This window comes from Mastomys coucha, unplaced genomic scaffold (genome assembly GCF_008632895.1).
Source record: "Mastomys coucha isolate ucsf_1 unplaced genomic scaffold, UCSF_Mcou_1 pScaffold7, whole genome shotgun sequence".
Taxonomy (NCBI): Eukaryota; Metazoa; Chordata; class Mammalia; order Rodentia; family Muridae; genus Mastomys; species Mastomys coucha.
Window position 1 is genome coordinate 83315333 of NW_022196913.1, and position 14930 is coordinate 83330262.

Here is a 14930-nt window from a genome sequence, read left to right on the forward strand (position 1 = left end):
AAAAAAACAGGTATAAGAATATGGGGGGATGCCAACAGAGTACGTGGAAATTTGGTCACCCTTTCAGTTTGGCCAGGAACCTACCAGAACAGAAAAGACTTGAGTTCTACACTTTGGCATGCAGCAATTGAGGTAAAAAGCACACCTTCATAGTTTTGAATAATTATAACATAAACATCAATTCTGTGAAAGTTGTAACTCTCAAATTTTAATAAGATTTCTTCCATAGGTACTGATGATCTGATAAAGCTAAGAAGTTAAAGAAATTAATGAACTCTTAAAAAAATGGCTTACTATGAGACTAGAGTTTTAACTTAGTGGTACAGAACTAGTATATAAAGCACTTCGACGGGAAACACATAGTGTGCTTACATTTACGATATGAATTTGAATAGGCTGAGTTATCATAATTAAAGCAAAATAATAAGGATTTTCCTATATGTTGTCAAATACTTATACTGCTTGCATAAGTGTGACTAGACTAACCCTAAGCATCTTATTTGTTACTGTGCCAGATAAACAGAGGGACCAATACAGTCTTACAAAATAACATAGTTGCTGGATTTGGAAGAGTGGGATACCGCATTGATGGTGAACCATGCTCAAGTGAGTCCTTTCACATAGAATTTCCAAAACGATTGAAAGACTTGTCCAAGTCATGAAAATGAATGATTATCACTTGTCATTCTGATGTACAGTATTGACTCCTTTTAAAGTCTAACACAAGGGACATGGATTAAAAACCATCCAGTCTAACAGATAGATCCACTTGGTGTGTGTGTGTGTGTGTGTGTGTGTGTGTGTGTGTATGAGAGAGAGAGAGAGAGAGAGAGAGAGAGAGAGAGAGAGAGAGAGAGAGAGAGAGAGAGGGAGAGAGAGTCTCACTAGGGATGGATGCAGGATCTTGTGAACCCCAGGCAAGTGCTCTATCACTGAGTTATAGCTACAACTCTCAGATCCACTTTTAAGACAACTTTTATTTTCTAATGTTATTGTCCCCAAATTCCAATGGCTGTTTCAATTCTTGATTCAGTGGGTATTAGTAGAGTGAGAACCTTGTCCCACTGCTGCTTTATCCAAACCACCATCTCTACACATGTCGATACATGCCTCTGGGGATATGATACTGTGTTTCCTCCTGATCTAGAATACCCAATAATTAGCTATTAAACGCCACATGCATGAAAATTCCAAAGGACATACTCTTCATATACATCGCTTCCCTGCATACATGAAAAATCAAGAACTAATCAAATATTATTTTGATGAGCTTGAAAGGACTCGGGAATGTTTACATATTTCTGATTAAAAATGGCCCCTGCATAAGAAATCTGACAACGTCTACTAACATCAGGTGTTCATTTACTTGGAGTACCCATTTCTGGAAACATAGCTAATAGGTGTCTTTCCATCTGTAAAGATGGCTTATCAAGAACCCCGCCTGAATCTCCTGGAGAAGGCCTTCTCTCTTCTAGTGCCTCCGTGTTCTCACAGAACCAAACTGGATTCTGCCCTGTCCTGGGCTCGTGGATCGAGGACCCGCGGACCACCGTTCCCAACTCCCCTGCAGTCCCAGGAGTGTCTGGGTACATGGGAGAATGGGAACCACAGCATTAGTCCCAGACCTCACTGTTTCTCACCTTGGAAAACAGTAGCTGGGACTCCCCTCACAGACTGTGTTCTGCCTCCCTCGAGCTGGCTTTGTGGCTGCACTCCACACTCCAGCAGCTAGACAGGCATGCAACTCTACAAGTCATCTTGTGTTCCTTAACAGTTAGAAATATAGAAAAAAGACAAACATTAGAACACAAGCAACTTTGAAAAATAAGCTGAAAATTATGCAGAAATTTTCAGGATATTTGCAAGTGATGAGTGTGCAAGGTGCTGAAAAATATAGACTTTTTTCATTATTGTTTGAGTATAATGTTTTGTGAAGGAAAGAAAATGAAAATGAGTATGGTATTTGAATTTATATAAACAAATTTTGTACTAAACAAAGAAAAATTATGGAAGGTGTAAGCAAGAGAGTGATGTGATTGACATTCATTATGACATAATTTTATAGTTCCTTTATGTTTTAAGAATGTACATAAATTATTACCAGATCATAAAGGAAAATAAGAATTGGAAAATTAGATTAGAGATTAAAACACTTGACACACAAGGATGAGGACCAGAGTTCAGATTCCTAACATCCACAGAGAAGGGATGCTATAAGAAAGATAGTTAAAGAAAGGGGATAAAATTTGAAATGTAAATAAAGAAAATATCCAATAAAAAAGAAAGAAAAAAAGAAAGATAGTTAATCTGTTAAAATTAGCAAGTTGTGCATTCAAGTGAGAGATGGCCAATGTCACCCACTGACCGCCCCACACATACACATATGCTCCCAGGCACACACACACATCCACCAACACATGGAAATGTTCAAACCCATACACATGCACATGAGAGAGAGGGAGAAAAAGAGAGACAGACAGACACACGGGGGGCTGGGAGATTCTTCTTCAACCTAAAGAAACTTAAAGTTTATTTTTAAAATGGACCTTATATGAGATTATGAATTCCATTTAGTGTTCCCTTTGTTTCACTGGAGCATAATTTATTACAGCTTTAAGAGGAAATTATATATTTACCATGAAGTTCAGCTTCTCTGCTAGATACTCTAGTTAATGAGTTATCTATACTTAAGATTATAGAAATCAGCCGGGCAGTGGTGGTGCATGCCTTTAATCCCAGCATTTGGGAGGCAGAGGCAGGCAGATTTCTGAGTTCAAGGCCAGCCTGGTCTACAGAGTGAGCTCCAGGCCAGTCAGGGCTATACAGAGAAACTCTGTCTCAAACCCCCCCCCCAAAAAAAATTATAGAAATCATTTTTATCTATTAAAAATTTAATTCAAGCCTTTTTTTTCCTTGCCTAAAAATACTTTTGAAGAGATAAACAACTATATCAAAAGATTTAACTAATTCCTGGTATATGGTCTAATTAGAGATTTAAATCTCCAACAGCTTCAAGCAGCATTTCTTTGACATGTGAAAAAAACATAAATCTATAATTTTTCTGAAATTTCTATAAACTTTTTCTTATAGCTTTTTTCACAAAATCAAAATATAATCCTTGGATTTAAATATTTAAATAATGATACATAAATATACTTTTCACTGACTGTTGGTATCATTAAATGAGATTGTAAATCTACAATCTGCTCTTCTAAGGGCTCTGGTTCCCAGGCCCTCACAACTGTTTTTAACTCCAGTTTCAGAGCATCTGATACCCTTTTCCAGCTTTTGTGGACACCAGGTACACAAGTGGTACATAGATATACATTCACGGAAAACAACCACATCAATAAAGTGAAACAAAATTTTCAGATGACAGGAATCGGCAAAACTTAAAAAGATTTTTTAATATATTTATAGCAATAGAAATATAAAACATCAAAATAACAAGGGGTTTAAGTTCCTAGAATGCTTGTCACTTTCTCCAGTCCTTCCCAGGGATGAACTAAATTCCAGGCAAAGGGGCTATCTCTTCCGAAGGGTTTCATTATGTAGAAACAAAAAATGTGAACAGATTCTTTTGGGGAAACAAATTCAAGCCATGCCCAGAAAGACCAGAAATAAAAGGTAAAATTCAAAGGATTAGGAATAAGGAAAGTGAACGGAAGATAGGAGGAATCAGATATGGGCAGACCTTAATGAGCCAGCATCCTAAACACAAGTTAGGGAGGATGCTGCTTGGGTACATACTGTTTTTTCCATATAGTTAGGTCATTGATCCAATTTGGACTTAACTATCACTTCCATTAAAATCTTCAATTATGTAGTATATCAGTAGTAAGTATAGTGTTTCTTTTTTAATTGAGAGAATTTATAAGCTATCTTGTTTGCTTTATTTAGTTTGTTTTTAAGATAACTCTGAATCAGAGATTAAAACTGTTTACATACATGGAACCTGGGGTTTTAAGATGAAACAGCTTTCCCAAGGTCATGTATACATTAATCCAAATTACATTTAAGGAACACTATCTCTGAATTTGGTAATGAATGAGGCAGACATGCCTTCTCTCCTTAAGCTAACATTCTAACAGGAGAGAAGAACTTATAAAGTATCAAGTGGTAAAAATGGAAGTGATTTCTAATGGAAGTGGACTGAAATGTTATTTTGAATCAGGTGTTCAGTAACAGCCCTTCTAAGAAACTTGGGAGGCTGAGGCAGGTGAATTTCTGAGTTCAAGGCCAGCCTGGTTTACAGAGTGAGTTCCAGGACAGCCAGGGCTACACAGAAAAAAAACCTGTCTCGAAAAACAAACAAAAAAAGAAAGAAAATGACTCTTAAGTGGGACCAGCCAGGAGGCTCAGGCCTCACAAGCTGGGACAGGATCCTCTCAACTTCCTTTTACACCTAGGAGTGACAGTGGTGGATCTGAAGCCCTCTCTGCCCATTCCATGCAAGGGAAGAGCCTACCTTCAGAGAGTGCTTTAACCCAGGGACTTGGGTGAGATCCCCTATTCTCTCTCCTTTCTAAGGCAGGACCAGCCGGGAGGTACAGGCCTCACAAGTGGCAGGGCAGCCTGATCAGGATCCTTTCTACCTTACACCACACCTAGGAGGGACAACAGCTCCACAGCTCTCTCTGCACCTTTCCTGAAAGTGGAGATCCTGTCTCCAGGGTGTGCTCTGACCCCAGGACTCAGGACGGACAACTGATCCACAGCCATCTCCGCCCGGGTTTTTCCAGAGAAGAGCTGATTTCCCAGAAGTGCTGACACAGGCTTACAGACCCACAGGAGTAACAAGCTCTAGTCAGAGACAGCAAGAACATCTAACACCAGAGATCAACAGATGGCGAAAGGCAAATGCAAAAATCCTACCAACAGAAACCAAGACTATTTGGCTTCATCAGAACCTACTATTCCCACCACAGCAAGTCCTGGATATCCCAAAATACCGGAAAAGCAAGATTTGTATCTAAAATCATATTTCACTATGATGCTACAGGAATTTAAGAAGGACGAGAATAACTCCCTTAAAGAAATACAGGAGAACACAGGTAAAGAGGTACAAGCCCTTAAAGAGGAAACAAAAAACATCCCTTAAAGAATTATAGGAGATCTCGAGTAAACAAGTAGAAGCCCTTAAAGAGGAAACACAAAAATCCCTTAAGGAATTACAGGAAAGCACAAACAAGCAGGTGAAGGAATTGAGCAAAACCATCCAGGACCTAAAAATGGAAGTAGAAACAGTTGAGAAATCAGAAAAAGAGAAAACTCTGGAGTTATAAATCTTAGGAAAGAAGTCAGGAGCCATAGATGCAAGCATCACCAACAGAATAGAAGAGAGAATCTCAGGTGCAGAAGATACCATAGAAAACATTGACATAACAGTCAAAGAGAATACAAAATGCAAAAAGTTCCTAACCCAAAACATCCAGGAAATCCAGAATGCAATGAGAAGACCAAACCTAAGGATAATAGGTATAGAAGAGAGTGAAGACTCCCAATGTAATAGGCCAATAAATATCTTCAACAAAATTATAGAAGAAAACATCCTTAACCTAAAGAAAGAGATACCCATGAACATACAAGAAGCCTATAGAACTCCAAATAGACTGGACCAGAAAAGAAATTCCTCCCACCACATAATAGTCAAAACACCAAATGCACAAAACAAAGAAAGAATACTAAAAGCAGTAAGGGAAAAAGGTCAAGTAACATATACAGGCAGCCCTATCAGAATTACACCGGACTTCTCACCAGAGACTATGAAAGCTAGAAGATCCTGGGTAGATGTCATACAGACCTTAAGAGAACACAAATGTCAGCCCAGACTACTATACCCAGCAAAACTCTCAATCACCATAGATAGTATAGGGTCCCCAATGAAGGAGATAGAGAAAGGGCCAAAGGAGTTGAAGGGTTTGCAGCACCTTAGGACGAACAACAATATGAACTAACTAGTACCCTCAGAGCTCCCAGGGACTAAACCGCCAACCAAGGAGTACACATGGTAGGACTGATGGCTCTGACACCATGTGTATAGTAGAGGATGGCCAAGTTGGTCATCAATGGGAGGAGAGGCCCTAGGCCCTGTGAAGGTTCTGTGCCCCAGTGTAGGGGAATGCCAGGGCCAGTAAGCAGGAGGGGGTGGGGTGGTGAGCAGGGGGGTGGGGGAGGGAACAGGGGTTTGTTCTTGTTGCTCTTTTTTGTTTTTTGTTTTTTCTTCTTGGAGGGGAAACTGGGAAAGGAGAAATCATATGACATGTAAATAAGGAAAATATCTAATAAAAAAGAAGAAATGATTCAGAAATGACTCGAAAATAATTTGTTCAGAAAAAGACAGTAACAAATAGATGAGGATAGGGGTGAATTTTACACAATGTAAATCACTGTATTTCAAGCTTACACTTGTCTTCATCTAAACTTCATGGTCTTTCAAAGCCTATGCTTGTTTTAAATTGATACAGTAATTAGGGGACATCATAGTATAAGTGACCAAACAATTTGTAGGTGAGTGTACAATTATTATGAATAATAAAAGGCAAGTTAAATAAAGGTAATGCCAAGCAAAATGAACCATAATAGCAGATTCATTAAGACATCACCTCATTAAAACTTTTACATTGAAATATATATATATTCCAATATACACATAATAGTATCTTTAACTGGTAATTATGATTGAAATTATAAAACATTCCTTGTAGCCTGATATAGCTGTCTCCTGAGAGGCTCTACCAGTGCCCGACTAATACAAAAGTAGAGGCTTACAGCCTTCCATTGGACTGAGCACAGGGTCCCCAATGAAGGAGCTAGAGAAAGGACCCAAGGTGCTGAAGGGGTTTGCAGCCTCTTAGGAGGAACAACAATATGAACTAACTAGTACCCTCAGAGCTCCCAGGGACTAAACCACCAACCAAAGAGCACACATGGTGGCACTCATGGCTCCAGGTGCATATGAAGCAGAAGATGGCCTAGTTCATCATAAATGAGAGGAGAGGCTCTTGATCATGTGAAGGTTCTATGCCCCAGTGTAGGTGAATGCCAGAGCCAGGAAGTGGGAGAGGGTGGGTTGGTGAGCAGAGGGAGGGGGAGAGAATAGGTGTTTGTTTTCGGATGGGAACTAGGAAAAGGGATAACATTTGCAATGTAAATAAAGAAAATATCTAATAAAAAAAGAAAAAAGAAAACATTCCTTGTAATGTTATTTCTGATTCCATATTTTCTTCCAAGGCCAGGCTAATCCCATGGAAAACTGGTTTAACAATGAAGCCCATGGGGGGTTGTATGGCATCTACATGAACCAGGATGGCCTTCCTGGTTGTTCCCTTATACAAGGATTTACCATTTGGACATGCTGGGACTATGGGATTTATTTTCAGGTAAATATGATAGAAAATGATGGACAATGGCTAGTTTTCTCTTATGCTTGTTCTTAGCACTATATAAACTACATCTTGTATTTCAGACCACGGAGAGCGTGCATATCTATAACGTGACCCTGGTGAACAATGGAATGGCCATCTTTTCAATGATCTACATGCCACCTTCTGTGTCCCACAAAATTTCTAGTAAAACAGTAAAAATTAAGGTAAGAAATGAATCCAGACAAATGGTGACAATGAGGATAGGAAAACTGTTAAATGTCTAATTAGAATAATGTCCTTGATGTCCTTTGAGATCATGTGGCCACTGTCTCCTCTTACCTCCTGCCTTCTGTTCTCATCTCTTCTTATCAACACAATCTGTGACAGTTCATCTTCTCCACTAAGGTTTTTCTGAGACAACAGAGAAGCTAATGACACTACCTTCACTTTCTATTTCTTCTATTGATGGAAATGTCTGTGTTTCTATCATCACAGAAACAGAATATTTCATTTAATCTAATTATTTGCATGTGAGCTTTCCTTGCTGATCTCATCTGAGACTCATTCCTGTTGATACCATCAATCTCAACCTTTTCTTTCTCTATCTTTGTTTAATGAACAGACTACTTCTAAACTTTTATTTTATTTTATTTTATTTTATTTTTTACACTCCAGGGTCCCCAATGAAGGAGTGTTATGTTTTTCTTTTAGGAAGAGTGAGTATTAATACTGTCTTCTTTGTCTATTTTTGGTAGAACTCTTTGATTGTTGGAAGTAGCCCTGAGTTTAACTGCTCTGATGTCTTAACTAATGACAGTCCTGATGTAGAACTCACCTCTGCACATCGAAGTTCTAGGCCCCCATCAGGTAAAAATTGGGAATCTCAATGGTGATTTTTGGTGTGTCCACATATGCAATTTCTGTTAATTTATTTCTTGTTACTTAAAGGCGGGAGAAGTGGGATTTGCTGGCCGACATTTGCTTCAGCTCATAACATGGCACCTCGGAAGCCTCATGCTGGGATCATGAGTTACAATGCTATCAGTGGCCTTTTGGATGTCTCAGGCAAGTTTATATGCAGTCTTTCATAAATCTACTCAGTGTTTATAGGCATCTGTAAGGCACCTACTAATTAATAATGCTTCATTAGTGATAGAATGTATCTTAGTTGATTTTTTTGTGGTTTTTGTTTGTTTGTTTGTTTGTTTGTTTTTTGAGACTGGGTTCTCTGTGTAGCCCTGGCTGTCCTAGAACTCATTCTGTAGACCAGGCTGGCCTCTAACTTAGAAATCCAACTGTCTCTGCCTCCCAAGTGCTGTGATTAAAGGCATGTGCCACCACTACCTGGCTAAGTTGATTTTTAGAGTAATCTGCTGAATATAATTTAAAATGACAATAAAAGAAATCTCACTTCAAAATACATTCCAAGGATGTCTCCCTAGTGAAGTTAAAACATGTAGGTGTGTGTTGTATGTGTGTAAAGAGAATGAACACTAATATGTGGGTATGGAGCAGGGTACATGTGAGGCCAGAGCAGGATGTTTCCCAGCTTCTGTCATTCAATGTCATAAGTGCCTTGAGATATGAAAACTCACAAGACCTGCTTGTCTCTGACTTAACAAGACATGAACAGCCATGCATGGCCATTTACATGGGTTGAAGGATTCAAACTGAGGTTTTTATGCTTGTAGACCAACCCCTTGTACCCCTGAGCCAACTTCCTAGACCTCTAAGTTTTTATAAATTACTCTATTTAATTACATCTCCAATGCTGCCCTCTCCCAGTTCTTCTTTCATTCCTCCTCCTCTTTACCTCTAAGATGGTGCCCTTCCCTGGATATCTCCTAGCCCTGAGGCCTTCAGGTCTCTTCAGGATTAGGCCTCTCCCACTTAGGCCAGATAAGGAAGTCTTCTACTATAGATGTGCCTGGGGCATTGGACCAGTCCAACCAGACCAGCTCTTTAGTTGGTGGCTCACTCTCTAGGAGCTCCCAGGAGTCCAGGTTATATGGCACTGTTGGTATTCTTCTGGGGTTGCCATCCCCTTCAGTTCCTTCAATCCTTGCCCTAACTCTTCCTTAGAGGTCCCTGACCTCCATTCCATGCTTGGGTGTGGGTATCTACATCTGACTCAGTCAGCTTCTGGGTAGAGACTCTGAGAGACACCCATGCTCCTGCCTGTAAGCACAACATAGCATCAATAACAGTGTCAGGGATTGGTACCCCCACCCACCCACCCAGTGGGATGGATCTCAAGTTGGACTGGTCACTCATTGGCCATTACTTCAGTCTCTATTATTATTTCTTCATTTCTTTTAGACAGGAGCAATTTTAAGTCAAAACATTTGTAGGTGGGTAAGAGTCTCCCCCCTCCACTGGGGGTACTGTCTGGTTATTGGAGGTGGTCTCTTCAGGTCTCTTCAGGTTTCCACTGTTGAGAATTTTGGCTAAGGTTACCCACATTGAGTCCTGTGAGGCACCCTCATCCCAGGTCTCTGGAACTTCTTAGAGATTCCTCTAGCACTCACCAGCAGCATCCAAATATTTCTATTCATTCTCCTAAAGCTCTGGGCCTTTCCCCTGCCTCTCCCAATATTTGACACCTTCCCCTATTCCCCTTCCCTCTCTCAGACCTAAGTACCTCCCTTCCTCCCTCTGCCTCCCATTTGTTTTCGCTTGTAAGTAGGATTTAAGTATCTTCACTTGGGCCTTCCTTATTGTTTAACTTCTTTGGATCTACAGGGTGTATCATGGGAATTTTGTAGTTTGGGGCTCATATGCACTACTCAGTGAGTATATCCATGCATGTCATTTTTTCTACTTCAATCCATTTGCCTACAAAATTCATGATGTCCCTGATTTAAAAGCTGAATTCCATTGTATAAATGAACCACATTTTCTGTATCCATTCTTCAGTTGAGGGACATTTGTGTTGTTTCCAGTTTCTGACTATTACAGCTAAGGCTGCTATGAACAAAGTGGAATACTTGTCCTTGTTGTATGGTAGAACATCTTTTGAACCCAGGAGCAGTATAGCTGAGCCTTCAGTTAGAACTATTTCCAGTTTTCAGAGAAGCCACCAGATTGGTTTCAAGAGTGGTTGTACAAGTTTGCAATCCCACCAGCTATGGAGGAGTGTTTCCCTTTCTCCATATCCTCACCAAAATGTATCTCTTGAGATTTTGATCTTAGCCATTCTGATTGGTGTAAGGTAGAATTTCAAGGTTGATTTGATTTGGATTTCCTTGATGACTTAGGATGCTGAACATTTCTTTAAGTGCTTCTTGGCCATTTGAGATTCCTCTATTGAGAATTCTGTTTAGCTTTGTTCTCTATTTTTTAATTGGGTTTTTGGATTTTTTTTTTTTTTTTGGAGTGTAACTTCTTGAGTTCTTTATATATTTTGGATATTAGCTCTTTCTTAGATGTTGGGTTAGTGAAGATGTTTTGCCAATCTGTAGGTTGCCATTTTGTCCTTTTGACAGTATCCTTTGCCTTACAAAAGCTTTTCAGTTTCATGAAGTCCCATTTATCAATTGTTGATCTTAGAACCTGAGCCATTGGTGCTCCGTTCAGGAACTAGTTTCCTGTACCAATGTTCTCAAGGGTATTTCTCATTATCTCTTCTATTGGATTCAGGGTATCCAGTTTTATGTTGAGGTCCTTGATTCACATAGACTTGATCTTTGTGCTGGGTGATAAATATGGGCCAATTTTCTTCTTGTAGACTGTCACTTAGACCAGCACTGTTTGTTGAAGATTAATTCTTTTTCCCATTGTATGGTTTTGGCTTCTTTGTCAAAAATCAAGTGTCTGTAGGTGGGTGGGTTTATTTCTGGGTCTTTGATTCTATTCCAATGATCTACCTGTTTCCATACCAACACCATGCGGTTTTTATCACTATTGCTCTGTAGTACAGCTTGAGGTCAAGGATTGTGACTCTTCCTGAAGTTCTCTTATTGTTCAGAATTGTTTTGGCTATCCTAGGTTCTTTTCTTTTTTTTAACATAAGAACTTGAGAATTGCTCTTCTCTTGTCTGTGAAGAATTGTGTGTTGGAATTTGGATGGAGGACTGCATTGAATTTGTAGATTACTTTTGCTAAGATGGTCATTTACACTATGTTGATTCTAATATTCCATGAGCATGGGAGATCTTTCCATCTTCTGATGTCTTCATATTTTTTCTTCGGGACTTCTAAAGTTCTTGTCATACAGTTCTTTCACTTGCTTGATGAAGTTAACATCAAGATATTTTATATTATTTGTTTCTATTGTGAAAGGGGTTGTTTCCTTAATTTCTTTCTTATCCCATTTATCAGTTATATAAAGGAGGCTACAGATTTCTTTGAGTTCACCCCATATTTTCCTAGTGGTCTTCCTTATCTCTTTTTGGTTGAGCCTGGCTACATCTGTATCAGCAATAATGAGGAATGTCTAATTTTTACAGCAAGGGAGCCCATATGGGTTCATGAGAAAATCCTTAAAGACCATACAGCTCTGAATGGTTTGCAGTCCACACTTACAGGAGGAGCTGGAGTTGAGCTTGCTGGCCTAATAAAGATCTAGGCAAGACATGTACATATTCTACCACTGCACTCTATTTCTGTACATCTATGCTATTATTCTTACAAAAATTTCCTAAAACAAAATATATTTTATAAGGGTAGTAGAAAAACTTACTTAAAGATTTTGGAGCCGGGCGATAGTGACGCACGCCTTTAATCCCAGCACTTGGGAGGCAGAGGCAGGCGGATTTCTGAGTTTGAGGCCTGTCTGGTCTACAGAGTGAGTTCCAGGATAGCCAGAGCTCTACAGAGAAATCCTGTCTTGAAAAAAAAAGAAAAGGATTTTGGAAATGGCCTTTGAGTTATTAGATTTTAAGTACAAATTTTTAAAATGTCTTTTATGTAACCCACAGGGTGGATAATATAAACAAAGCAGTCAAAATAAAAACAATGCAGCAGTTAATTCTTGCTGCATAAAAAAAAAATCATCCTAGAAACTTAGAATATTAAACAATTTATTAGTTCACAATCAGAGGATTTGCAATTGCGACCTTGTTAAAAAAAAAATCATTCTTTAGGTCTTGTCCCCTGAGCTTTTTCATTGAGTGTCTACTAGTTTATAGGATGTGTGCATGCTGGTTAGATAGAAATGGCCTTATTTCCTTCTGTAAAATTTGATGTCTCTTTACTATTGCTGGACACTAGCTAAGGTGATGGGAATGATTGAGCCATATGTGTTCTATGCTTATTTACCAATTGATAGTTATGGAATTCCAAGAAGCATCAACATTGCTATCCCTAATATGAAAGCACTCTCCAGATGTGTTCTTGTGCCAAAATTAATATTGTCTGTCCTATTATTTAAGCAAAGTGTCACGACCAAATTGAGAAAAAATGTGGGGGAGGATTACCCAGATACTGAGTCACAGTACTCTGCCATAAATAATGGAAGGTGCTTTTGCCACACCAAAGTAGAACTCCATGTTCATGACAGTGAGAAAGAATGTGTTGGATAAAATAATTCTAGCCTTAAATCTTTCTTCAGAGAAGGATAATTATTTTTCTATTATTTATGTTTTAGGTTCAACATTTGTTGGATTTAAGGATGTCTGTTCAGGAGAAACTAATGTGATATTCATTACTAATCCCTTAAATGAAGATTTACAGCATCCAATCCATGTGAAGAATGTACAACTTGTTGACACTATTGAACAATCCAAAGTGTTTATACATAGACCCGATATAAGGTATCATCATGAAAACTCATTTTTTTCTTTATTAACTTTCTGCTCTATGTTCCCTGTTAAACATCTGAGGAAGGGTATGACATTAAAATAACTGCTGCTGTCTAGAGGGAAGTAGTATTCAGGAATATTCAGATTTTAATTTAAATGTTAGCATTCTCAGTTGTTTTTAAAAATGAGCTTTACTGCATGTGTTATCATATTATTTTTCATGCATCATCAGTACCATCTTTACTAAAGGCGAAGTTCAGGGAGGCAGGTTTCATCTGCTTTCCATATGAATGTTTCTCTACCAGTCATCATAAAGTATAAGAGATATTACCATATCATTTTTTTGGTTAAGTTTGTTACTTGTTATTTTCCAAATATCCTATCATGGTCATTCCAAAGATGTTCTTGGGAACTACATATCAGTTATTCTAATTACAAAGATTATAATTATGTAGAAATTTGGACCTGAGACCTTTACTGATCACTTAGTATCAAGATATTTCCAAAAAATTATTCCATAGATTTGAGATTGTAGAATAATCTAGTCAATTCCTGATAGAGTTTTATGACATATAGAACAGGAATTTAGGTATAAGATAATATTCAAGAAAAGAAATTTTCTGTCAGAAATATATGACTAACTTATAAAAGAACAATGCTCTATAACTTTATAGATGTCTTCCAGAGAAATAGTGTTCTGTAAGTAGCTCAGCTTCATATAATTTGATGTTGATAATAGCCCAACATTCACTTATTTAACATTACTTAGTTTGGTAGTTTTATTCAACAGAGTCACTTCCCAGTCAACAATTAGCATCTGTTTATTTAGTGGGGATTGAAGTCTTCAGATTTCATGTATAATTTTAATGTCTAGGTCAGGAAGATTGAATTGTAATTTTAGTTATCATTTTTTTAGTTTTATTTCTAGTAGATATTGTTGGTATTCTACAGTTCTTCCTTGCCAAACATTGCACTCAACCTTCAAAAACTCTAAGTGTTGGTTAGTAACAGACATGGGTACCTTCTTTCACAATTGTAATTATAGAAATCCCTGCATTACAAATTGTTAGTACCAGTCTTACAAAAAAAGGGGAAAATAATTGGCTGATTCTGGAGAATCACCTTGAAGTAGCAATAACTCTGCCATGTAATTCAATTTCCAAGGCTTTTCTGTTTTTTCTTTTTTAAATTGGTTATTTTATTTATTTACATTCCAAACATTTAAAATGTTATCCCCTTTGCCATGTTTCCCCACCTAACCCCCTATCCCATGCCCACTTACCATGCTTCTATGATGTTGTTCCCCTACCTACTCCTGCCTCATTGCACTAGCATTCCTCTACACTGAGGCATCAAGCCATTACAGGACCAAGGGCCTCTCCTCCAATTAATGCTAGATAAGGCCCTTTCAGCTCTTTCAGTCCTTTTCCTAATTCCTCCATTGGGGTCCCTGTGCTCAGGCCGATGGTTGGCTGTGAGCATCTGTATCTGTATTGGTTAGGACCTGGCAAAGCCTCTCAGGAGACAGCTTTATCAGGCTCCTGTTAGCAATCACTTCTTGGCATCAGCAATAGTGTCTGGGTTTGGTGTCTCCATGTGTGATGGATCACCAGGTGGGGCAGTGTCTAGATGGCCTTCCCTTCAGACTCTGCTCCACTATTTGTCTCTGTATTTCCATTAGATAGGAACAATTCTGGCTCAGTTTTCAATGCCTGGAACTCACCAATGATCATTTTGTCACCAAAGGGCTTTTCTTTCTTTTTTTTTTTAAACTTTTATTGTATTATGATGAGAAAAGTTACATGATTTCAATTTATCTGAA

General features: G+C 38.5%; 1 protein-coding gene across 9 annotated transcripts in view; it reads left to right on the plus strand.

The window, feature by feature from the left end:
* The window catches only part of Pkhd1l1 (PKHD1 like 1), a 165167-nt gene that overhangs the window by 119977 nt on the left and 30260 nt on the right, over window positions 1–14930 (plus strand). For all 9 annotated transcript variants that reach the window (XR_004115089.1, XR_004115088.1, XM_031358649.1 and 6 more), the window contains 7 exons: window positions 11–132; window positions 516–606; window positions 7234–7382; window positions 7469–7591; window positions 8123–8234; window positions 8316–8432; window positions 12955–13120. Coding sequence is in view for 7 of the 9 variants with exons in the window: in XM_031358649.1 (XP_031214509.1) it covers window positions 11–132; window positions 516–606; window positions 7234–7382; window positions 7469–7591; window positions 8123–8234; window positions 8316–8432; window positions 12955–13120 (880 nt within the window). In the remaining 2 variants the exon portion in view is untranslated. The remainder of the gene's footprint in view (window positions 1–10; window positions 133–515; window positions 607–7233; window positions 7383–7468; window positions 7592–8122; window positions 8235–8315; window positions 8433–12954; window positions 13121–14930) is intronic.